General features: G+C 34.7%; 3 protein-coding genes across 3 annotated transcripts; 2 read left to right on the top strand and 1 right to left on the bottom strand.

The window, feature by feature from the left end:
- Positions 1 to 6,312: 6,312 nt before the first annotated feature.
- LOC136810593 (uncharacterized) lies at positions 6,313 to 9,525 on the top strand. The gene is made up of 3 exons (XM_067067153.1): positions 6,313 to 6,990; positions 7,273 to 8,202; positions 8,719 to 9,525. Exons 1-3 carry the CDS (start codon positions 6,313 to 6,315, stop codon positions 9,523 to 9,525), a joined length of 2,415 nt encoding a protein of 804 aa, XP_066923254.1.
- A 3,331-nt stretch (positions 9,526 to 12,856) lies between these two features.
- On the bottom strand, positions 12,857 to 14,785 carry LOC136810592 (uncharacterized). The gene is made up of 4 exons (XM_067067152.1): positions 14,758 to 14,785; positions 14,150 to 14,239; positions 13,808 to 13,924; positions 12,857 to 12,998 (listed from the first exon to the last, which is right to left on the bottom strand). Exons 1-4 carry the CDS (start codon positions 14,783 to 14,785, stop codon positions 12,925 to 12,927), a joined length of 309 nt encoding a protein of 102 aa, XP_066923253.1. The 3' UTR covers positions 12,857 to 12,924.
- A 7,229-nt stretch (positions 14,786 to 22,014) lies between these two features.
- LOC136810591 (uncharacterized) lies at positions 22,015 to 26,250 on the top strand. The gene is made up of 3 exons (XM_067067151.1): positions 22,015 to 22,692; positions 24,018 to 24,944; positions 25,486 to 26,250. The coding sequence occupies exons 1-3, from the start codon at positions 22,015 to 22,017 to the stop codon at positions 26,248 to 26,250; spliced, it is 2,370 nt and encodes a 789-aa protein (XP_066923252.1).
- The last annotated feature ends 715 nt before the right edge of the window (positions 26,251 to 26,965 follow it).

Genomic DNA, 26,965 nt, shown 5'->3' with positions numbered 1-26,965 from the left:
TGGGTAGGGATGTATGGTCACTTATACAGGGATGTATGTTCACTTATACAGGGGTGTATGATCACTTATACAGGGACGTATAGTCACTTATACAGGGACATATGGTCACTTATACAGGGGTGTATGATCACTTATACAGGGATGTATGTTCATTTATACAGGGATGTATGATCATTTTTACAGGGATGTATGGTCACTTATATATAGATGTATGATCACTTACACAGGGATGTATGTTCACTTATACATAGATGCATGATCACTTATACAGGGATGTATGGTCACTTATACATAGATGTATGATCACTTATACAGGGATGTATGTTCACTTATACAGGGATGTATGTTTACTTATACAGGGGTCTATGTTTACTTATACAGGTGTGTATGGTCACTTATACAGGGGTGTATGGTCACTTATACAGGGGTGTATGGTCCCTTATACAGGTGTGTATGGTCACTTATACAGGGGTGTATGGTCACTTATACAGGGGTGTATGGTCACTTATACAGGGATGTATGGTCACTTATACAGGGGTCTATGTTTACTTATAGAGGGGTGTATGTTCACTTATACAGGGGTGTATGGTCACTTATTACAGGGGGTGTATGGTCACTTATACAGGATGTATGTCACTTATAGGGTTACTTATACAGGTGTGTATGGTCACTTATACAGGGGTGTATGGTCACTTATACAGGGGTGTATGGTCATTTATACAGGGGTCTATGTTTACTTATAGAGGGGTGTATGTTCATTTATACAGGGGTGTATGGTCACTTATACAGGTGTGTATGGTCACTTATACAGGGGTGTATGGTCACTTATACAGGGATGTATGGTCACTTATACAGGGGTGTATGGACAGTTATACAGGGATGTATGTTTACTTATACAGGGGTCTATGTTTACTTATAGAGGGGTGTATGTTCATTTATACAGGGGTGTATGGTCACTTATACAGGGGTGTATGGTCACTTATACAGGGGTGTATGGTCACTTATACAGGGGATGTATGGTCATTTATACAGGGATGTATGATCACTTATACAGGGATGTATGGTCACTTATACAGGGATGTATGGTCACTTATACAGGGATGTATGGTCACTTATACAGGGATGTATGGTCACTTATACAGGGGTGTATGGTCACTTATACACTATGGTCACTTATACAGGGGTGAGGGATGTATGTCATTTATACAGGGGTATGTATGTTCATTCTACAGGGATTGTATGGATCACTTATACGGGATGTACACATGTATGTTATGTACTTATACATAGATGCATGATCACTTATACAGGGATGTATGGTCACTTATACATAGATGTATGATCACTTATACAGGGGTATACAGGGGTCACTTACAGGGGTGTATGGTATTTTATGGGTCTATGTTTTTACTATAGAGGGGTGTATGTTCACGGGTTTATTACAGGGGTGTATGGTCACTTATACAGGGTGTATGGTCACTTATACAGGGATGTATGGTCACTTATACAGGGATGTATGTCACAGGGATGTATGTTTACTTATACAGGGGTGTATGACTTATACACTTATACCAGGGGGTTTACTTTATACAGGGTGGTCACTTATACAGGGGTGTATGGTCACTTATACAGGGGTGTATGGTCACTTATACAGGTGTGTATGGTCACTTATACAGGGTGGGTCACTTATGTGCATGGTCACTTATACAGGGATGTATGGTCATTTATACAGGGATGTATGGTCACTTATACAGGGGTGTATAGTCACTTATACAGGGACATATGGTCACTTATACAGGGGTGTATGGTCACTTATACAGGGATGTATGGTCATTTATACAGGGATGTATGGTCACTTATACAGGGGTGTATAGTCACTTATACAGGGACATATGGTCACTTATACAGGGGTGTATGGTCACTTATACAGGGATGTATGGTCACTTATACAGGGATGTATGTCATTTTTACAGGGATGTATGGTCACTTATACAGGGGTGTATAGGGGTGTATGGTCACTTATACAGGGGTGTATGGTCACTTATACAGGATGTATGGTCACTTATACAGGGATGTATAGTTACTTATACAGGTGTGTATGGTCACTTATACAGGGGTGTATGGTCACTTATACAGGGGTGTATGGTCACTTATACAGGGATGCATGGTCACTTATACAGGGATGTATGGTCACTTATACAGGGATGTATGGTCACTTATACAGGGATGTATCGTCATTTATACAGGGATGTATGGTCACTTATACAGTGGTGTATAGTCACTTATACAGGGACATAAGGTCACTTATACAGGGGTGTATGATCACTTATACAGGGATGTATGGTCACTTATACAGGGATGTATGTTCATTTATACAGGGATGTATGATCATTTTTACAGGGATGTATGGTCACTTATATATAGATGTATGATCACTTACACAGGGATGTATGTTCACTTATACATAGATGCATGATCACTTATACAGGGATGTATGGTCACTTATACATAGATGTATGATCACTTATACAGGGGTGTATGGTCACTTATACAGGGGTGTATGGTCATTTATACAGGGGTCTATGTTTACTTATAGAGGGGTGTATGTTCATTTATACAGGGGTGTATGGTCACTTATACAGGTGTGTATGGTCACTTATACAGGGGTGTATGGTCACTTATACAGGGATGTATGGTCACTTATACAGGGATGTATGGTCACCTATACAGGGGTCTATGTTTACTTATAGAGGGGTGTTGGTCACTTATACAGGGATGTATGGTCACTTATAGAGGGGTGTATGTTCATTTATACAGGGATGCATGGTCACTTATACAGGGATGTATGGTCACTTATACAGGGATGTATGGTCACTTATACAGGGATGTATGGTCACCTATACAGGGATGTATGGTCACCTATACAGGGGTCTATGTTTACTTATAGAGGGGTGTATGTTCACTTATACAGGGGTGTATGGTCACTTATACAGGGATGTATGGTCACTTATAGAGGGGTGTATGTTCATTTATACAGGGATGCATGGTCACTGATACAGGGATGTATGGTCACTTATACAGGGATGTATGGTCACTTATACAGGGTGTATGGTCACTTATACAGGGATGTATGGTCACTTATACAGGGATGTCTGGTCACTTATACAGGTGTGTATGGTCAGTTATACAGGGATGTATGGTCACTTATACAGGGATGTCTGGTCACTTATACAGGTGTGTATGGTCACTTATACAGGGGTCTATGTTTACTTATACAGGGATGTATGGACATTTATACAGGGATGTCTGGTCACTTATACAGGTGTGTATGGTCACTTATACAGGGGTGTATGGTCATTTATACAGGGGTCTATGTTTACTTATAGAGGGGTGTATGTTCATTTATACAGGGGTGTATGGTCACTTATACAGGTGTGTATGGTCACTTATACAGGGGTGTATGGTCACTTATACAGGGATGTATGGTCACTTATACAGGGGTGTATGGACAGTTATACAGGGATGTATGTTTACTTATACAGGGGTCTATGTTTACTTATAGAGGGGTGTATGTTCATTTATACAGGGGTGTATGGTCACTTATACAGAGATGTATGATCACTTATACAGGGACGTATGGTCATTTATACAGGGGTGTATGGTCATTTATACAGGGGTGTATAATCACTTATACAGGGATGTATGGTCATTTATACAGAGATGTATAGTCACTTATACAGGGATGTACGGTTATTTATAAAGGGATATATAGTCACTTATACAGGGATGTATGGTCATTTATACAGAGATGTATGGTCACTTATACAGGGATGTACGGTTATTTATAAAGGGATATATAGTCACTTAAACGGGGTATGATCACTTAAACAGGAGTGTATGGTCACTTATACAGAGATGTATGGTCACTTGTACAGGGATGTACGGTTATTTATAAAGGGATATATAGTCACTTATACAGGGTGTGTATGGTCACTTATACAGGGATGTATGGTCACTTATACAGGGATGTACGATCATTTATACAGGGGTGTATGATCACTTATACAGGGGTGTATTATCATCTATACCGGGATGTATGGTTACTTATACAGAGGTGTATGGTTAAATATACAGATCTGTTTCTCAACTGCATTACTCATATAAAAGATAAGACAACGGCACAAACACCATTGGAGAATTTAAAGAGGAAAATAAGTCAAAATAAAGTAAACCACTGTCGAAGATGTTGAATACATATAAGCTTTATGCTAAGGGCAACGAAAATATTTTTCATGCAATTACAACAAAAAGCTGCTTTTGTTATAACCATACAGTAGGTTCGTCTTGCAATTCCTGCATTAATAACACGTATGCGTAATTTGTCATTTTTTTAAACCACATGTAGTTAAATCCGTAGGGTTGGTACAGTCAATCCGATCGGGGTTGTGGACGGCCAAATATGAGATTTGAAATTTTCGGTTTTTTGTCGTTTTTAATCAAATTTGTCGTTCTTTTTGTCTATTTTAAGTAATGCAGAATTTGTCAGATAGACCTCCTCATAACATGATTGAGAGGAAAAGGAAATTTATTAATAAAACTATTAATAAAACTTTTAAAACAAGACAAATTGCGTTTCATGTTAGGCAATAGATGCGTTACCGAAACAAATTTTAATGTGTTTCCAAAAAAATATTTTTTGTTTTTAATCGCATGAGAACTTTCTTCAGTTTCCTCTGTGCTTTAGAGCTACTTTTATTTTTCAACTTTGTTAATTCGGTTATGTATTTATTAAAAAAAAACTACTGTCTAAGACTATTTTAGCAATTACAATCCATTTAAAGAGATAATTACAGCACATCTAATATATACACGTTTTTTTCAAAAGAACATCCTAAATTTTTGAAGCCTTTGGGTGTTCTTTAAAAATGGTCTTGAAATGCTCTTATTTCATTTATCCGTGAATTACTTTTGTCTGATTTCCAAAGAAATTTGGTGTTATAGAGTCTGTGAAACCTTGGAATGTTCTTATCCTGTTATTAATATTTTGGCCATATCGAAGCCTTACGTTCTTATATAGTTTTTCCTTTTACATTTTGTTCTTCCTACTTAGAGGCGAGACACGTTCGCAAAGTTTAAAGTGTCTGTGATGGGAAAATAAAAAATGATAATCTCTTCATTTAATAGCTTTTCCATCAATTCATTAATGTGTGGGCTTAGCGATAATTAGACACGTTAGATACCTTTAGAAATAGCTCTTGATAAAAGGTATTGTATATTTATCAGATTTAGATTATCCATTTCAATAGCCTTGGTCTTACATTTTAGACAAAACATACTGTTGGAGACATGCAGTAGGAGAACTTTCAGCCACAACAAATTCTTAATAAGGAAAATGAAATGTCCCTCCTTGGGGAATGTTCTAAGCCTCCTAATCATACTTTACTCTCTTAATAAGGAACAAATGATTATAGGGCATTATAAGATTAAAGTTGAATAGTTATCCATACAATACAGTAGTATTAAAGTTTACCGAAAGATACTATAATAGGGGGTTATATAATTGTTGAAAACATGCGGCTAGAGAACTTTTATCCACAACAATGTCTTAATGAGGAAAATAAAATCTCCATCTTTGACATAAATTCTAGTCCTCAAAATAATACTTTACCTCCGAGGAGAAACAGATAATTCAGAGTCAAAAGGTGCCTTGGATACTTTGAGTAAGCTGGTATTAACGTTGGTAAAAGGAAAATAAGATAGGGGGTTTATATAATCATTGTAATTGTCTTTAGCCATACATTTTCACAAAATATGCAATTTAAAACATGCAACTAGAGAACTATTATCCACAACAAGCTCTTAATAAGGCAAATAAAATCTCCGTCTTATCGAATGGTCTTAACCGCCTAGTCATAATGTACCCCTTAAATAAGAAACAAATATTTCTGAGTCAAAGGATGCCTTAGATACCTTGAGAAAGTTAGTTATTTATGTTTATAAAAAGAAAGGGGGTTTATAATCAATATCTTTTTTTGCTTATTTTAAACAAAACAAGTTGACAACATGCAGGTAGAGAACTTTTATCCACAACAAAGTCATTATAAAGTAAAAGAACTCTCCATCTAAGATCACGATTTTGATCTGTTTTATTGTTTGTTACCCCCTGAATGGAAGCAAATGACACTGAGTAATACAAGGGCGGAAAAGTAAATGCTTTTTTACTTGATAAACATTGATGTTTATGTGTGTTTCTACAAGTTTTGAGCAATTTTTTGACTTTTAATTCGAGTAAAACTTTTATTCAGATTCAAAATGGAATCCCAATTGAATTTTCAACAGAAAGTCGCTGCATTGAAATCGAAGATTATCGATCCATCAAAATGCACCCCGCGAACGTCATTATATCATCAAATATTGACAAATGCACAATCCACCATCGACAAACAAAACCGAAAGTTCAACCTCGGAAATGGTCAGTTATTTAACGACCCTATTCTTGCCGCTGATCAGCTTCTCTTAAGAGAGTATGCTGATTCAGCATTATTCGACACCAATCGCCACGATCCTATATTTATTCCCCCAGTTTTTCAATCACACCAATACACGAAGAAGGATTCAACCGTACATCTCCTCGATTACGTTGTTGACATAAACACTCTCAAGAAATGTTTGGATAATTTGAAGAAGGATTCGCCAGCCCATTGGTTCACACGTGAGCTTCAATCCTTCCATTGTCGCCATTGGTTAACAAAGGGACTTCAAGCTTTCTCTGAATTGCAGGAAAACAACACTGACAAGGAAATCAATGGAAAAGAATTCAGCAATTGGATTCTTAATGTAAAGATCAAGTATCTAATGGTCAAAGAGTTGGAAACAGTCAATATAACTCTACCATCAACAACTGAGGACAAAAACACATTCATCCAAGCATGTATTCAAGAATTGGCTTCAAAATCACCAGGATCAAAACTGGAACAAAATCTTAAAAAGGTAACAATTTGTTTCTCGAAATTTATAAAAATCCCAAGGTAAAAAAAAGTTCTAGGTGAACGAGGGCCTCTAAAGCTGACCTTGATTATTATTGTCGATTGTCTTGTGTCGAATCTTTTTGTCTCTTTGAATACTTTGACTGGTTTTGCCTCAGCGACAATTTTTGACAGTTTATTCCAGGTTGATATAGTTCAGTAAAAGAAAGAATTCGTTTGTACACCTGGACGGAATCCATCACTTTCAAAGAGTGAAGTTTTCTTTAATCCCTAATTTCATTTCCAGACGTTAAAAGATGTTAAAAAAGAAGTCGAAAACTTGGTCAAACAAAACCCACCATCTCATCCAACAATAAAACGGCTTTTCGGATTAGTTCTATCGGATTTGGGTGAAAAAGGCGAACACTTGTTTTTCGAAAAACTCTATTCCCTCAAAGACGACCCTGTTCTTCAAGATACTGTGATTCTCAGTTCCATCAATTTCCTCACTAATGTCCAAAAGAAAATGCATCAGGAGATTGACGTCCTTCTTTTCTCATGGACCAAGAAACTAATCATAGGCGTTGAAATCAAACGGACACTAACTATAAAAGCTTTTGACCAGTTGAATAGATACCATAAATTGATAGAAGAGAGGTTGAGTGATCAATTGGGACAAAGCTGGATGTACCATCCAGTCATTCTGGTTGAAAAGGACGACCTTTCTTTTAACAATCAACATTACATTGACCAAGAAACAGATTTGAAATGTTGGTTATCCCCCTTGCTTGCAAAATACCCGTCCGTTCCCTCTGGAATACCTTTCATCCCAGCAGTAAATCAAGTTAAAGACCTCCTGAGAATCGTTGTGTTTGCAATTCATGCTTCAAAAACAGCACCCATTACGACGTCGAACTGGGTGGAGTATATCTCACAAGCCATCGATACCGTCTGCACCACTGACAACATACTCTTTTACAGTCAGCGTCAACTTCCCATCATGAAGACAGACACTTCTGAATTCAATAAGATCCTCTTTTATGCGCCTTACGGATGCGGCAAATCGTTCATCCTTCAAGAAAAAGCAAAACAATTGAGTGGAATAAAGAAGTACAAAGGACGTGTTATGTATGGCATTGAGAGGAGTGATGATCTAGAAACCCTTCTTGAGTGGAGATTGAAAAACGAATTGGGAAAAGAACATGGAGTCGACGTTTATGGATACAGAGTCTTCCATGTAAGTTGCATTTTGAATCTAAGTTGAATCATTTTCTAATTTTAATTGAACAAAAACGGCTTTGATTGAATGATCGCCTGCAAATTATGTTAAAATATATTGTTTTATTGATTACAAACGATATCGTAGAATAACTGATAAGAAAAAGTAAAAGTAAAAGAAAATTGAGACAGTTTAAGGACTACAACCTATAAGTTATAAACACCGATTTATGATTTGCTTATTGTGTCATTTTCATTCGAAAAAAACGCTCAAATCTGCTAGAGTGAGAAAACTTTTGCTGTTTTTGTATGAGAGACTGACTACGTAAACATTTTGAATTAAAAAAATGAAACTAATATTGCACTGATCTACACTTAATACTGTAAATGTTTTAAGCTTACCGGTATTATTGAAGAAAAGTTAGAAACAATAGTTCAATTAAAATTTTATCGTGCATTTTTCCGTAATAGATTTTTATGATCCTTTGTATGCAAATGAAGAGATTTACTTGAAATAATATTTTCTTTCGAACAGCTCGATGAAGAGAAAATAAAAGAGCAAATGGAAAAGCTAATGGAGAGGATTCAAACAAGACACATCAACGCATTATTCATCGATGAGTGTGAGGTTACCTATAATCAATGGAAAGAAATTATAATGAAAGTCAAACAACACGTTGAGGTGATTTGGATTGCATCAAACGGATTGGGTCATCAGCGTATTTTATCAGGTGATGAAGATCTTTCGCTGTATGACGATTTCATAAAATATGAACTTGACGTGAATTTAAGAAACTGTCAAAGTATAGTAAAAGAGGCATTAAGCTTTGAAGAAAAAACAACTTTGTACTATATAGAAGGTTTAGTATTTCCACCACCGAATCACCCTAATGGAAAGCAACCGTACCATTCCAAATCATTTGAAGATGCCATCACAGAAATGAGAAAGATCACGAACGATGGAGTGCTAGTGATATCTGATATTCCATACGAGAAGGATGATCTTCAAACATTGGACAAGATGAAATTGAAATGGAAAAGGTATGGAGAAGATAAAAACGATTTCAATGAAGGTGAAAGTCCATATCAATTTCTCGTAGACGGAAACATTTTATTGATTGACAATGAACTTATTTCCGGCTTCGAGTGGAGTAACATCATCCTCATCATCTTTAAAGGAGAAACAGGAATTATTGATGACCATCCATGTAATTCCATCATGAGATGCACCACGAATCTCATGATTGTCATGATTGTTGACGGAGAAAAATTTTCTTCAGATGAAACCGATAGTGACATTTCTTCTGATGAAACCAATACTGAAGATTCTTCCGATGATTAAATTTAAAAGATTAAGACTACTACAGTATAATTAAATATAATTTTTGAAATTAGTTAGTACATAGAATTTTCGAGATAATCTTTTCAGTTTTTGTTACATTTTATCATTTTAAGGTAACAAATATTTTCTTTGACAACTAAAATGGAGTCACGAATTGTGTATTTTTTTAAGCAACATCGTTTTTCTTATTGGCTTGCTCAAGCTCTAAAATGTGCAACTTTTATGTAACCTTTCAGGATAATGAATGGAAAATGATTTCAAGGTTATAACCCTAAAAATTTAAGAACATCTAAGAGGCTTCAATATTTCTCGACGTTCTTATAAAAAACATGTAGATATTATTAACACATCTTACACTTTTTTTTTTATTTTTAGTAACTATTTGTAAATTTTTTTTCACTCACAAAATTAATGTCAATCTCTTGTCATAAAAAAATAATTATTTTTTTTACAAAATTTATTTTAATGTCATTTATCTTATCAAAAATATCATTCGTAAACCGTATGAATAACAACAAGAATAATTAAAAATAAAAATGCCATCTTTGATACCTAGAATTCTGAATTAAATAGAGGGTCCTTAGTCTATGCTTGATTTTTTTTATTATGAATTATTGTATGCTTATAATTCACACGACGATCCAATTATTTTGTGAGATCTCAGAAATTTGTCAAAATTTGTTCCAATTTTGGGAGCATGGAATGTGAGTAGCCCGTGGAATGTCGAATTTTTACTTGACCACTTCCAAAACTTTCATAATATGCTGACGAGCTGAGTTATGCTTGTGAAAAAATGTAAAGACGTTAAAGATCATATAAATTTTTGAAGCGTTTGGATGTTCTTAGCGTTTTGAGTTTTAAGTCTAAAAATATTCTCAACAAGTTTAATCATTAGAAAATTATCTCTTTCGAAGTAAGTCATTTTGTCAATAAAGAAAATAGAACAATTGATTGTAAACGAAATGCCCTTCCACACTTTTTTCCTGCTGACACCCCTGTCTCAGTGCCCCAGTAGAACTTTTTCCCTCAGTGAGTATGAAAATTTCTATCAAAATGCCAATGGGGATAGAAAATCTATTGTTTCCAGCTCGAAAATTCTAGTGGGGATGGTTTTGGAGTGCATTTTTTAGAGCAATTTGACAGTGGGGTTGAAGTTGTAGGATATTTTTTCCACCGGGGACGATTTTTGGCCGATTTTTTGCCTATTTTTACACCGGGGTGGGGGGTCCACCGGGTCTGTGACACAGGGGTGTCTGCTGACGTTCAAACAAATGTATAGGCATCTCATACAGCATGAAGAGCCCGCAAAATCATGAATTTTCAGGGCTTACAGTTTTGACTAAAAACTCAAAATATCGCAAATTACGCCAAAACTGCGGGTTATCAAGCTCTTGGTAACATTCAAATTCCAAATCAGCACCCTCAAATTGACTAAAATCAATAGTCAAAGCTGGTTCACCGGCATTTTGAATTATTTTTCTTTATTTTGAAACTTTAGCAATCCACTGGCTATAGTCTAAGCATCACCGTAAATACTATTGATTCACAACTTTTCCACATCTCAAAAACGCCTTTTATAAGAAAGTGTTTTTCATTTCCTCACGGATATTCTTAACTTTTTGGAGAAGATCATCCTAAAATATTATTACGGTATTCTTAGGTTAGGATCCTAATTCAACCTAACTCCATTTCATTTTACCAAGGAACGTAGCTACATTTTTTTGTGAATGCTACGCACATTTTTCTAGAAGAATGGTGTTTCCATTTCCTCACGGATATTCTTAAATTTTTTCAGAAAGGGCAATTTTAATCATTGATACCAGTTTTTATCAAGAATATTAATTTCTTTAGTACGTTCTTATAAAAAGATGTATTATAAAAACACGTGTACGTTACAAATTAACTAGCATTATAAATGAACAAATATTTTGGGTGTTTGGCACAATGTGTCCTTTATCATCATAAACATTCATACACTCTTTTTCTTTTATAAAAACAGTCTTATGAGAAAAAGAAGGCTCAAAAATGCCAAAAAAATAAAACAATCTTTAGCAAATCAAGGGCTGAATTCTCAAAAGGGGAATAAAAGTATACAACAGCCTCAGTCTCAAAAGAGGTTTAATTGTTCTTACAAAAAAATAGTATGTCTCTAATCTCATAAGAGATCATCAATTCTGCGCAAACTTTTGTCTTTTAAAGAGATGTTGTGAATGTTATTATCTGATCTTGGTGTTCAGCCAACTAAATTTACCTTTTTTGCTTTATCCAATCCAATAAACACGCGTAAAAGCTCATTTAATATTCATTCGAAATCTGGATATAATAGATTAGTAAAATGGTCAGTGAACCTGAGCAGATTCTCTTAATGAGCCATGGCCTTCACAATAAATACGTGTCATGCGCGAAGTAATCAGAATCTGTTCAGAAATTTATTATAAAACTGATTTAATATTTAACATAGTGCTCAATGACGAGATTGAAAGAGCCTCGTCATATTTTGAATAAACCTAAAAACTTCTTTTCCAATAATACACTCCTGTCTCACTGGAACTTTTGTCCTCAAAAAATGGGGATAAGAATTCCCATTGAAATCCCGATGGGGATAGAAATTCTATTGTTCCAACGTTAAACATCCAGTAGGGAGTTTTGGAGTGCAATTTTTAAATATTAAATTTCGAATGGGGATGAAATCAAATTCATTTTCCCAATGGGGCTGAAATGTTTGCAAAATTTTCCAAAAGTTTCTTGTTAAAAAGCTAGGTAAAAAATTTTCTTGTTAAAAAAGGTTTAAATTTAGATGATCAAGAATCATTTTACTCTTTGCATTAAAAACAAAGTAATTTTTCAGGCAAACGCTACCCGTTTAATGGGCCTTCTAAAAAAGGGAGTTCCCAGTAGCATTATCAGGGATGTTGGACAATTATTCTAGGAGGGAAAAGTTTTGTTACGAAGTAATTATCTATTCACAAATTACTTTGTCATAAAAATCTGCTCTCCAACACGAATTTTCCAACACCCCTTGAAATATTTTCTTCAGACGCAAATATGTTATTTTGAATCCGTCTCAAACCATCAAAAACAAGCTCATTTTTAAGTATGACTATCATTCTTTCAAAATAAACAAAAGTCGTCTAATTCTGATAAATCTACAGGTCAAAATCCGCATTTTAATGGCCGTCTCCGTTTTGGGGGCCTTTCACTGTAGAAGGGAAAAAATTTTGTTACGAAGTAATTATTTATTAATGTTATGAATAGATAATTACTTTAAAAAAAAATACTGTCATAAAAATCTGCTCTCCCACACGAATTTTCCTACACCCCTGGGAAGCGCTACTGAGTTCTCGAATCCATGCAATCATTGATAATTATTCAATTCGCATAATTAATTTTTTGCATAATTTATTCACCACCATCCATACGTAATTGACCTAATTGATTTGGTCCGCATTTCATATTCCAAGGAACAGCTTCATCTAGAAAAAGGAAATTTGAAGACTATATCTGTTAACGATATAATACAACAACCGTAGATTGATGATTGATCAAAAGATCGACAAGTGATAATTTTATGGACCTACCTGGTTATTCATTTAACACATTTATAATTAAGATCTATGTGAGCGTGACCGTTAAAATAATCATTCGGAACACAAATAGTGACGATTTAATAAAATTCGTCGTTTGTTTTTATCAATGATTGTCCAACGTGCCCATTGGGGGTGGTTTTAAGGGAGGGGATTGGAAGGAAAAGAATATCTATCTCATCAAAAAATTGAGTAATTTGGCTAAGAACATTGATCATGCTTATAAATAGTGATTTTTATGAATAAAGATTCAATTATTGAGACGAGAAAATGTTTTCGGCTCCGTCACATTTTAGGCATTGCCATTTTGCATCATTTAGCAAAAAATCAGAAAAAACTAATAAGTGAATCTCGAGAAAAGCTCATAACGAACGGACAGAGGAACGAACGAACAAACGGATGGACAGGGGCTTCTTATTAAATAATCACTTATCATAATTTATAGGACCTTCACCGGAGTAGGTAAAAAAAAAACACTTTTTAGTTTATAAAACCCATTCAATTATAGTCCAGATTTGATTGATGCAGAGGAGTGGTTGGGAAATTGTGAGCTTGAAAGATTTATTCTTTCCCGTAATATAAGACAATCAGACAGCCCCTTCCATGGGTGAACGTCTTATACGTCTTATCAAACAAATGGGTTAGACAGAAGCAAAATTTGGTTTTGAACATTCAGAAGGTTCAACATTTTTTCATACCTATCTTTTTCGGGTAGGCAAGTCCAAGGTTTTTCATGAGTTGAACAAATTCTTCTTTCGTTTTGGTCAATCGAGGATTCAAAGATTTTTCTTCGGCAACTGTGGTCACGTGATGTCCTGATGGGAAATAAAAGGTTCTTATTGGACAACAAAGAAAGATTATATCATAATTGTTTTTATTCTTCCTTTAGAGTTGGTAAAAGCCCTACAATGAGCTTCAATCAAGATGACGAAAAAAATTTGTCGAATTCAAGAAAAAATAATTAGTGCTATATTGGTAAACTACAGAATGCTTTATACTTAAACACTCAAATATTTTGCTTTTGTATAAAATTGTCATACCTTTGTAATCGTGAGCTGGATATAAATAAAAATCTTCCGGCAGCGAGAAAACTTTTGAGTGAACTGATTCGTAAAGCATTTCTGGATCACCTGAATGAAGAACATATCTTAAATAACTATCGATAAATTAAGGCATATACCTTAAGGTACTTTTGGCGAATTCGGCAAATTTAGACAAAATTTGCTAAAATTAGTTCCCACCAAAATTAAATATTTTGCTCTCTCGCCAAAAGAAGTTTTCGCCCTAAATAAGTTTTTAATTTCACTAGAAAAGCTTCAAATAAGGCAAGAGAGAACAGATTTCGGCTGTCATTCGCCAAAATTAGTTCCCGCCAAAAAAAAAAAAAAATTCATCAATCACCAAAATAAGTTCTCGCCAAAATTAAAGATTTTCAGGATTCTTACCGCTTGTCAAAATTAGTTTTCGCCAAAAAAAGCTTCCTTAACGTATAACCATTTTTTAATTCAACTATTTAATTGCACAGTCTTGGGGCTCTTCTTCCTAGTCAGCCAAATACATATGCAAAATTTTTCATATTCCACCCTCATAGCAAAATGGTTTAAAATTATAGGAACGACAACTTTGATATCCAAGCCCAAGATCTTACACAAATCACATTCAGTTTGTTTCGACATAATTTCGGCCTTTTAACACTCTACTACCAATCTTATAACCTCTGTTATCACAACTCCTGATGTGCACGACCGGCTATCATCCAGATGACTTGTATCATTTTAGGATCCGTCCTAATATGATGCTTGTCTTGCCCGGATTTTGGTCGACCCATCACGCTACTGATTGGGCCTACACGTTTTTTTTATAAGAGCGTCGAAAATTTTTGAATCCTTTAAATGTTTTTAACTTTTTGAGTTTTAAGCCCAAAAATGTTGTGAAAATGTTCTTATTTTTGCCATTTTTTGAGTATTTTTGTCCTTTTTCCTAAGAAATCAGCCAACGTTATTATTAAATAACGTGCATCCTGTACAAATTCATATGGAGAGCACTGAATTCAAATCATACTTTTCAGGAATTAAAAGAGGGAAGTATAACTTAATTTCATCTCTTTTTTATTAACTCTTTGAGTCCTGAAGTTTTTCACTTTTTTGAAGAAAAAAAGTTCCGCAACGACGTCTTGTCGGTGGGTCGGACGAAAAAGGCAAAAAGTAACGTTTGATAAACGATTTTCTTAAAAAACTTTTGTTATAACTTTTAATGATTGATAGCTAAAATATTTTTCGGTGAAAGGTTTATTTGATTCATTTGTAGCCCCTCAGGCTTTTGTTTTCATTGCAATTATGCACTTTTCTTTGTTTTCAATTTGATGGCGAATGAAAAATTAACTTTTGCCAGCTCTAGATTCTAGATCAGCGATTTCTTAGCAAGCCCTTTGGGAAAATGTACTTCTGGCGGTGAAGCGAATTTTACCAGACATCTAACTAACATTAAACAAACGTATTTCAAACGTTGCAGACGCATTTCACTAAAAATATAACCCCTTAACACATCATTGTTAACAAGATAGCAAAACATGTCAAATAGATTATCAAGGATATAGCAACAATTAAAATGCTAAAAAAGAGACTTAAAAAAGACGGATAAGATACGGCAATTAGAGAGCACTTTTCAGGAGGGGTACTAGGTTTATAAATTGACGGGTATATCCAAACAACAAATTCGAGTCTTTGAGAGAGTGAATTTTGACATTTATGTGACCCTTTGAAAGACTATTCTTCAAACTTTTGGCTCAAAATTAAATTAAGTTTATGACCCTTTGATGGAGTAATGAAGTAATTTCGGGACCCTAACAGAGAGTCGATTCCTAATATATTCTTCTCTGTACTCATTTGAGAGACTTTCAAGGGTTTAAAAAAGGGGATCCTTACTCGCAAATGCCTGACAACAATTTAGCCGTAGTACCTCCCCCTCCCTGAGGCTCGCTTATTTGAAAACGTTGTGATTAGAGCAGCTTTTTACCCGATCTGAATGGAAGCTTTAACAAAGATATTAAAGAAATGATGAATGTAAGTCAAACTTTTAGTTGAATGGCAATGATGACATAAATTTGGAAAATAGAATTGTAATGGATTAAATGAATCTATTCCAAGTTCAAATTCAGTTTCATTTTTCTTTTTTTTGACTCAATAATGATAATATGCAGTGACCCGCTAAAAACTCCCGTCTGGAGAAAACCTTGATGCGCAATGACATTTAGTCAAAAATAATTCAAATTTTTTAAATTCAAAAGTCAAAAGTCTCATTATTCAAAGTGAACCCATATTCATCATCCGTGGGAAATCATTTTTAATCTATTATGCAGGAGATTTTTCTTTTCAAAAACTTTTTCCATTCCAAGTTGTAAAACGAGTTCAGTGTGTTTCTAAAATATGTTTAAGAGACCATTTAACACTTAAAAATGGGTTATGATTTAGTTAATTTTTCTTAAAGGTTCCTTTATAAACAGGGATGTTTCATCACTAATTATATGGTTGATTACATTTAGCTTAGATTTGTAAAGGACGAGCGGGGCGATAAATCCGTAATAGCCCCGCTTTTTTGTAATCGCCCTGATGTAAACAAATATTTCTATTGGTTAAAAGAAAAGTATCGTACGATATTTTGATTGGTTAGCAAAACATCGTACGAGATTTTTAAGCCAATCAAAATAAGAGTGTCAGTCGAATGTTTTTTTTATAGTTTCGAATGTTTTTACAGGGATATGTTATAGCGGAGCTGGATAACGCACATTTAAAAAAGCATTGTTCTATCTCTGTCCCTGACATTAAAATTTGATAGGAAATTTAACTTTTTTAGTTACAAACTCGTGAAAATTGGATTCCCTCTTAGCCAATGATTCTGCTGCTGCATTTATCGTTCACGATTAAAAACTTTTAATTATCAACAGGGTCTGTAAAACATTGGTGAATGACAATTTAAAATAATGAAAAACATTGTTTTCATTAGTAAAGTTATAAGAAGCTTCTTCTCTAAGATTATAAATAGTACTTTTTCATTTGACATACCGCGCTTCACCGCGGGGTGCCTCACTTCTAACTGATATTTTCAGATAGCAAGTCGGTATGTCTGATTATGGAAAAAAATTCAAGTCAATTGAAACAATATTTGTCAAAATATTTACATCCGAAATTTTTAAAGAGAAATCATGAAAGCTTCTCAAATTCATAACACACGCTGATAAAAATAGATTTCATTTACAAGGAAGCTTTTGGTGTATCTTCTACAAATATTATTTTGATGAAAAGCGGGAACATCATAGCAAAATATGTGCAAACGTACTGCATGAATACTTTGTCTGCTTCATTTTTCTTATAAAAACAGAACACTCAAGGGGACAGAGATGAATTTCTATTATCAACAGTTTAAAATAGAAAAGAAAAAGAAGCAATCCGCTAAGGAATTCTCGTCCTTCATCCAGCTCCGCTATAACATATCCCTGGTTTTTATAAGTTTCGAAAAGAATAGCGATTGAGTGTTCTTCAATTCTTTTTTTGACCATATAATTAACGCGGAATAACATGGTATTCTCAGGTGATTTTGGATTAATGAGGGCTATTTTGATATGTTTTCAATGAAACGAGGGGTTATTAATCCAAATCAGCCTCTAAACCATGCTATTACTAGTACTTATTCACTTTTAAACTACGATGAATGGTAATTTAAACAGTGGTGTATGACCACTTATAAAGGGATGTATGGTCACTTGTACAGGGATGTATGGTCACTTATAAAGGGATGTATGGTCACTTATAAAGGGATGTATGGTCACTTGTACAGGGTGTATAGTGACTTATACAGGGGTGTATGACCACTTATAAAGGGATGTATGGTCACTTATAAAGGGATGTATGGTCACTTGTACAGGGATGTATGGTCACTTATACAGTGGTGTATGACCACGTATAAAGGGATGTATGGTCACTTGTACAGGGATGTATGGTGACTTATGCAGGGGTGAATGGTCACTTGTACAGGGATGTATGGTGACTTATCAAGGGGTGTATCGTCACTTATACAGGGGTGTATGGTCACTTGTACAGGGATGTATGGTGACTTATACAGAAATGTATGGTCACTTATACAGGGGTGTATGGTCACTTTCACAGGGTGTATGGTGACTTATACAGGGGTGTATAATCACTTATACAGGGGTGTATGGTCACTTATACAGGGGTGTATGGTCACTTGTACAGGGGTGTATGGTACTTATACGGGTTGATGGGACTTATGGTCAGGGGTGTGGTCTTGTACAGGGTATGGTACTAACAGGATGTATGGTCACTTATACAGGGGTGTATGGTCCACTTGTACAGGGTGTATGGTGGACTATACAGGGTTTTATAATCACTTATACAGGGGTGTATGGTCACTTATACAGGGGTGTATGGTCACTTGTACAGGGGTGTAAGGTGATTTATACAGGGGTGTATGACCACTTATAAAGGGATGTATGGTCACTTGTACAGGGGTGTATGGTGACTTATACAGGAATGTATGGTCACTTATACAGGGGTGTATGGTCACTTGTACAGGGTGTATGGTGACTTATACAGGGGTGTATAATCACTTATACAGGGGCGTATGGTCACTTATACAGGGGTGTATGGTCACTTGTACAGGGATGTATGGTCACTTGTACAGAGTGTATGGTGACTTATACAGGGGTCAGGGGTGTATGTTACAGGGGTGTACTTGTACAGGGTGTATGGTGACTTATACAGGGATGTATGTCACTAATACAGGGGGGTATGGTCACTTTACAGGGGTTGATAGGGGTATGGTGACTTCTACAGGGTGTACACGTGTTGGTCACTTGTACAGGGTGTCACTGTGACTTACAGGGGTGTATGGTACATGGCAAGTTCTTACAGGTACTTTACAGTGGTGTTTACTTGTACAGGGGTGTATGGTGACTTATACAGGAATGTATGGTCACTTATACAGGGGTGTATGGTCCCTTGTACAGGGTGTAGGCTGCCTTATACAGGGGTGTATAATCACTTATACAGGGATGTATGGTGACTTATACAGGGGGTGTATGTTCACTTATACAGGGGTGTATATGTTCACTTATACAGGGTGTATGGTCACTTATACAGGGGTGTATGGTCACTTTTACAGGGGTGTATGGTCACTTATACAGGGATGTCTGGTCACTTATACAGGGATGTCTGGTGACTTATGCAGGGATGTATGGTCACTTATAAAGGGATGTATGGTCACTTATACAGGGGCGTATGGTCACTTATACAGGGGTGTATGGTGACTTATACAGTGATGTATGGTCACTTATACAGGGGTGTATTGTGACTTATAAAGGGATGTATGGTCTATTATACAGGGGTGTATGGTCACTTATACAGGGGTGTCTGACCACTTTTAGAGGGATGTATGGTCACTTATACAGGGGTGAATGATCACTTATGCAGGGATGTATGGTCACTTATACAGGGGTGTATGGTCACTTATACAGGGATGTATGCTCACTTGTACAGGGGTGTGTGGCCACTTATACAGCGTTGTAAGGTTGAATACTAATTTTATGCTAAGGAGACACGGAAACATTTCTATGCAATCACAACAAACTGATTTTGTTACGATCAAAACATGCTTGAGAGAAAGATTATTGCAGAACTTTGTTAATTCGGTTATGTATTTAAAAAGAATTAGAATCTAATTAAAGTCTATAAACGATGCCTTATCTAATACATAATATATATACGTTTTTGTTCAAAAGAACATCCAAAACTTTTGAAGACATAAAATATTCTTTAAAAATGGTCTTAAAGTACATTTACTTTTATCATTTGATGAGTATATTTGTGTGGTGTCCTAAGAAATTGGATGTTTTAGAGTTTGCGTGGAGCCTTTAATATTTGTTAGCTTGTTCTTAATATTTTTTCGATCGAAGCCTTATGTTGTTACATAATTTCCCTTGTATATTGTTTACATTTCCCACTTAAAGTAAAACCACGATAGGTAAAGTGCCTAAATATGTGAATAAAGTGAATAATATTAAAAATCCCTCCATATAACAATTTCCATCAAACAATTACACCCTTTCTTTAATAAGAATTATACTTTATAAGAATATTATGATAAAATTGGTCAAAGATTAAGAAGATGCAAAGAATATTACCATCATGGGCAATTAGGTAACTGAAGCAAAGAATGCCATTTTTAGAGCATTTTCAATGGGCTTTTCCAGAAAAAAAACTGTATACCCCCTGTTGAGGAGGTCCATTATTTTGTGGCTGGAAATGCTGCAACCCCCTGGAATTCCAGGCAATTTCAGGCTTAAACCCCTCTGGAATTCTGAATTTTAGTAGGATTTAAAAGGCTACCCCCATGGAATTCCAGTTATTTTTGACAAATTTTTGTATCTCCCTGTGGAATTCCGCCACATATCAAACCTTACCCCCTTGGAACGGAAATGGACCTCCTCAACAGGGGGTATACGGTTTTTTTTTGGAAAAGCTCAATAGATAAATTGTAAATTACCCCGAAGTAAGGCTCGCTACTTTCACAAACAGGCCATTTTACGCTTTAGACGTATGAATTAAATGTTAAATCTAGTTTGAATTAGGGTCCTAGCTTAAGAATACTGTAGGAATATTCTAGGATGATTTTTTTCCCCAAAAAGTTAAGAATATCTATCATGAAATGAAAAAAACAACACCATTCTTATAAAAAAGCAAGTAATTTGTGGGCTTAACGATAATTAACAGGCTAAGAAGACACCTTAGAAAGTTCTTAAGAAAAGGTATTGGATTTGTTAAAAAGAAGTAGGAGGTTAAAATAAGGCTTTTCAATACCTTTGGTCTTATATATTTTAGATTAAGCTTACTGCTGGCTGTATGCAGCTGGAGAACTTTCAGCCACAACAAATTCTTAATAAAAAAAATTAAATCTCCTTCCTCGGGGAATGTTTTAAGCCTCCTAATTATACTTTACTCTCTTAATAAGGAACGAAAAATTATAAGATTAAAGTTGCTTAGATATCCATACAATAGTATTAAAGCTTACCAAAAGAAATTAGAATAGGGGGTAATATAATCCTTTTAATTGCCATTAGAGTGCTTTAGTCATATGTTTTAAATAAAACATACTCCAAATAATACTGTTGAAAACATGCGGCTAGAGAACTTTTATCCACAACAAAGTCTTTATAAGGAAAAACAAATCTCCATCTTTGACATAAATTTTAGTCCTCAAAATAATACTTTACCCCCCGAGGAGAAACAGATAGTTCAGTGTCAAAAGGTGGCTTGGATACCTTGAGAAAGGTATTAACGTTGGTAAAAGGAAACTAAGATAGGGGGTTTATATAATCATTTTAATTGTTTTTAGTAATTCATTTTGACAAAATATGCTATTGAAAACATGCAGTTGGAGAACTTTTATCCACAACGAATTCTTAATAAGGCAAATAAAATCTCCGTCTTAGTGAATGGTCTTATCCTCCTAGTCATAATGTACCCCCTTAAATAAGGAGTCAATGGATACCTTAGATACCTTCAAAATTAGTTATTTATGTTTATAAAAAGAAAGGGGGTTTATAATCAATATCTTTTTTCGCATATTTTAGACAAAACAAGTTGACAACATGCAGGTAGAGAACTTTTATCCACAACAAAGTCTTTATAAAGTAAAAGAGCTCTCCATCTAAGATCACGATTTTGATTTGTTTTATTGTTTGTTACCCCCTGAATGGAAGCAAATGACACTGAGTAATACAAGGGCGGAAAATTAAATGCTTTTTTACTTGATAAACATTGATGTTTATGTGTGTTTCTACAAGTTTTGAGCAATTTTTTGACTTTTAATTCGAGATTTATTCAGATTCAAAATGAGATCACAATTGAATTTTCAACAGAAAGTCGCTGCATTGAAATCGAAGATTATCGATCCATCAAAATGCGTACCACGAACATCATTGTATGAGCAAATATTGAAAAATCCAAAATCCACCATCGACAAACAAAACCGAAAGTTCAACCTCGGGAATGGTCAGTTATTTACCGACCCTATTCTTGCTGCTGATCAGCTTCTCTTAAGAGAGTATGCTGATTCAGCACTATTCGACACCAATCGCCACGACCCTATATTTATTCCCCCAGTTTTTCAATCACACCAATACGCGAAAAAGGATTCAACCGTACATCTCCTTGATTTCGATGTTGACATAAACACTCTCAAGAAATGTTTGGATAATTTGAAGAAGGATTCGCCAGCCTTTTGGTTCACACGTGAGCTCCAATCCTTCCATTGTCGCCATTGGTTAACAAAGGGACTTCAAGCTTTCTCTGAATTGCAGGAAAACAAAACTGACAAGGAGATCAATGGAAAAGAATTCAGCAATTGGATTCTTAATCTAAAGATCAAGTATCTAATGGTCAAAGAGTTGGCAACAGTCAATACGACTCTACCATCAACAACTGAGGACAAAAAGACATTCATCCAAGCATGTATTCAGGAATTGGCTTTAAAATCACCAGGTTCAAAACTGGAACAAACTCTCAAAAAGGTAACTTATCAATAATTTGTTTCTCGAAAGTTATAAAAACCTATTCATTATTAAGGTAACAAAGTTCTAGGTGAACGAGGACCTCTGGAGCTGATCGTGATTATTATTGTCAATTGTCTTGTGTCGAATCTTTTTGTCTCTTTGAATACTTTGACTGGTTTTGCCTTAGCGACAATTTTTGGCAGTTTATTCTAGGTTGATATACCGGGTGTGTCAAAAAAAACGCGCCTATTTTTTTATTTTTGGTGTACAAATTTCTATTGAACGAAGACAAATGAAATTTCTAGGGAAGATTTAGAATTTAATTTTTTACCCTTGGTGAAAATTATACATTTGTATGTTCATTTAAAGTGACTTTATGATAATTCCGCTGACTTAGGTCAATTTTTCATTGTTCACGGATTTTCATAGTTAAATTTTCCCATATGGAACAAGGAACTAAACTACGCTTCGTTTTTACGCTCTTATTTTGTCTCGCTACTTTTAAAACATTAAAATGGCATCATTTTTTCATTTCATAGGTTAAGTTTTGTTCCAAGGTCAATATTTGATAGATTCTAGCTAGTTCCAACCAAGCCATTTTTTAACGTCAATTGCGACGACAAAAAAATACTTTCAAATCGTCAATGGTGCAGAAATGAACCGATGTTATTACCTTTTGTACATCAAAATACTTAGGTTTTCAGTTCAACTGTTTTGCAAAATGTTAAAGAAGCAGAACAGAGCTTGTATAATATAATATGATCGATTAAATAATGGAAATGAAACGAATTGATGAAAATTTGTTTTGCTAAGAAATGCTTTACATTGCCTTGAACACCTTGAGATGTTACGATAACACTGCGAAAAGATTCCCAAAACCCCTTTAATTTAAAAAAAAGATAAGTTTGACATCAAAAATTTTTGGTTTAGTAGGAATATTCCCTTCTACATGTAGCTTAAACTTCAATTTCACTTTAAAACGGTTTTTACAGTTGATAGGAAAGCTAGAATGTAAAGGTTTGACGTCTTCTTTGACGTCAATTAATTGCTACTGTAAACAACACAAAAAGTAGTGATCTTGCGAGAATATTCATAACTTTAAATTCATTTGAGGTAACTCTGCCAAACTTTTAGAAATGTTTGGAAATAAAATGTACAATACTCACAAAAAAATTCAAGCAGTTCAACTGAATAGAAAAATGTACGTCAAAGATTGTAAAATAGGGGCGTTTTTTTTGACACACCCGGTAGTTCAGGAAAAGAAAGAATTCTTTTGTACACCTCGACGGAATCCATCGCTTTCAAAGAGAAATTTTTTTTTAATCCCTAATTTTCATTTCCAGACGTTAAAAGATGTTAAAAAAGAAGTCGAAAACTTGGTCGAACAAAACCCACCATCTCATCCAACAATAAGATGGCTTTTCGGATTAGTTCTATCGGAGCTCGGTGAAAAAGGCGAACACTCGTTTTTCGCAAAACTCTATTCCCTCAAAGACGACCCTGTTCTTCAAGATACTGTGATTCTCAGTTCCATCAATTTCCTCACCAATGTCCAAAAGAAAATGCATCAGGAGATTGACGTCCTTATTTTCTCGTGGACCAAGAAATTAATCATAGGCGTAGAAATCAAACGGACACTGACTATAAAAGCTTTTGACCAGTTGGATAAATACCATAAATTGATAGAGGAGAGGTTGAGTGATCAATTGGGACATGGCTGGACGTACCATCCAGCCATTTTGGTTGAAAAGGACGACCTTTCTTTTAACAATCAACATTATATTGATCAAGAAACAGATTTGAAATGCTGGTTATCCACCGTGTTGGCAAAATATCCGACCGTTCCCTCTGGAATACCTTTCATCCCAGCAGTAAATCAAGTTAAAGACCTCCTAAGAATCGTTGTGTTTGCAATTCACGCTTCAAAAACAGCACCCATCACAACGTCAAACTGGGTCGAGTATATCTCGCAAGCTATCGATACCGTCTGCACCACTGACAACATACTCTTTTACAGTCAGCATCAACTTCCCATCATGAAGACAGACACTTCTGAATTCAATAGGATCCTCTTTTATGCCCCTTACGGATGCGGCAAGTCTTTCATCCTTCAGGAGAAAGCAAAAAAATTGAGTGGAATGGCGCAATACAAAGGACATGTTATGTATGTCATTGAGAGGGGTTATGATATAGAAACCCTTCTTGAATGGAGATTGAAAGATGAATTGGGAAATGAACACGGAGTTGAGATTTATGGATACAGAAAACACGTAAGTTGCATTTTGAATATAAATTGAATCATTTTCTAATTTTAACTAAATAAAAACGGTTTTGATTGATTGATTGCCTGCAAACTATGTTATATTGATTGCCTGCAAACTATGTTACAATATACTGTTTTATTGATTACAAATGATATCGTAGAATAACCGATAAGAAAAAGTAAAAGTAAAAGAAAATCGAGATCGTTTTAAGACTGTTTTCAACGCAGATTCATGGTTTGTTTATTGCGTTTTTTCTATTCGGCAAAAAAAATTTCTAATTCCCAAGTGTGCCAAAAATTAGGCTTTTTATGTATGAGAGAATGAGTGACCATTTTGAATTTAAAAAATGAAACAACTTTATAAAACTAATATTGAACTGATCTACTATTAATACTGTAAATGTTTTAAGCTTACTGGTATTATTGAAGAAAAGTTAGAAACAATAGTTCAATTAAAATTTTATCGTGTATTTTTCCGTAAGAGACTTTTATGAGCCTTTGTATGCAAATGAAGAGATTTACTCAAAATAATATTTTATATCAAACAGATCTATAAAGAGGAAATTGAAAAGCTAATGGAGAGGATTCGAACAAGACACATCAAAGCATTATTCATCGATGAGTGTAGGGTTACCAATAATCAATGGAAAGAAATGATAATGAAAGTCAAACAACACGTTGAGGTAATTTGGATTGCATCAAATGGGGAGGGTCATCTCGATATTTTATCAGTTGGTGAAGATTTTTTGGTGTATGACGATTTCATTAAATATGAGCTTGACGTGAATTTAAGAAACTGTGAAAGTATAGTAAAAGAGGCATTACGCTTTCAAGAAAGAGACAGTTCGCACTATAAAGCTGGTTTAGTACTTCCACCACAAAACTACCCTGACGGAGAGAAACCCTACTATTCCGACTCATTTGAAGATGTCATCAAAGAAATGAGAAAGATCACGAACGATGGAGTGCTAGTGATGTATGGTTCTCCATACAAGAAGGATGATCATCTTCAAACATTGAACAAGATGAAATTGAAATGGAAAAGGTATGGAGCATTCAAAAAGGATTGCAATGAAGGTGAAAGTCCTTATCAATATCTCGTAGACGGAAACATTTTATTGATTGAGGACTATAGATTAATTGCCGGTTTTGAATGGAATAACATCATCATCATCATCGTGAAAGAACACATGGGTACTTTTGATTTCCATCCAAGTAATTGGATCATGAGATGTACGACGAATCTCATGATTGTTCACGGAGAAGAATTTTCTTCAGATGAAACCGATAGTGACGATTCTTCCGATGATTAAACTTAAAAGACTAATTAAATTAACTAACTAATTTAAATAATTAATCATAATTGTTGAAATTAGTTAGTACATAGAGTTTTCGAGATAATTATTTCAGTTTTTGCTACATTTTATCACTTTTAAGGGAACAAATATTTTCTTTGACAACTAAAATGGAGTCACGAATTGTGTATTTTTTTTAAGCAGCATCGTTTTTCTTACTGGCTAACTCAAGCTCTAAAATCTGCAACTTTTATGCAATTTGTAAACAAAATGGATGGAAAATCATTTCAAAGTTTTAACCCTAAAAATTTAAGAACATCTAAGAGGCTTCAATATTTCTCGACGTTCTTATAAAAAACATGTAGATATTATTAACACATCTTACTTGATCTTACACTTTTTTTTTATTTTTAGTAACTATTTGTAAATTTTTTTCACTCACAAAATTAATGTCAATCCCTTGTCATAAAAATATAATTATTTGTTTTACAAAATTTATTTTAATGTCATTTATCTTATCAAAAATATCATTCGTAAACTGTATGAATAACAACAAGAATAATTAAAAATAAAATGCCATCTTTGATACCTAGAATTCTGAATTAAATAGAGGGTCCTTAGTCTATGCTTGATTTTTTTTATTATGAATTATTGTATGCTTATAATTCACACGATCCAATTATTTTGTGAGATCTCAGAAATTTGTCAAAATTTGTTCCAATTTTGGGAGCAA

This window comes from Clytia hemisphaerica, unplaced genomic scaffold (assembly GCF_902728285.1).
Source record: "Clytia hemisphaerica strain Z4C2 unplaced genomic scaffold, Clytia hemisphaerica genome assembly, whole genome shotgun sequence".
Lineage (NCBI taxonomy): Eukaryota > Metazoa > Cnidaria > Hydrozoa > Leptothecata > Clytiidae > Clytia > Clytia hemisphaerica.
This window is presented reverse-complemented; position numbering and strand designations above follow the sequence as displayed.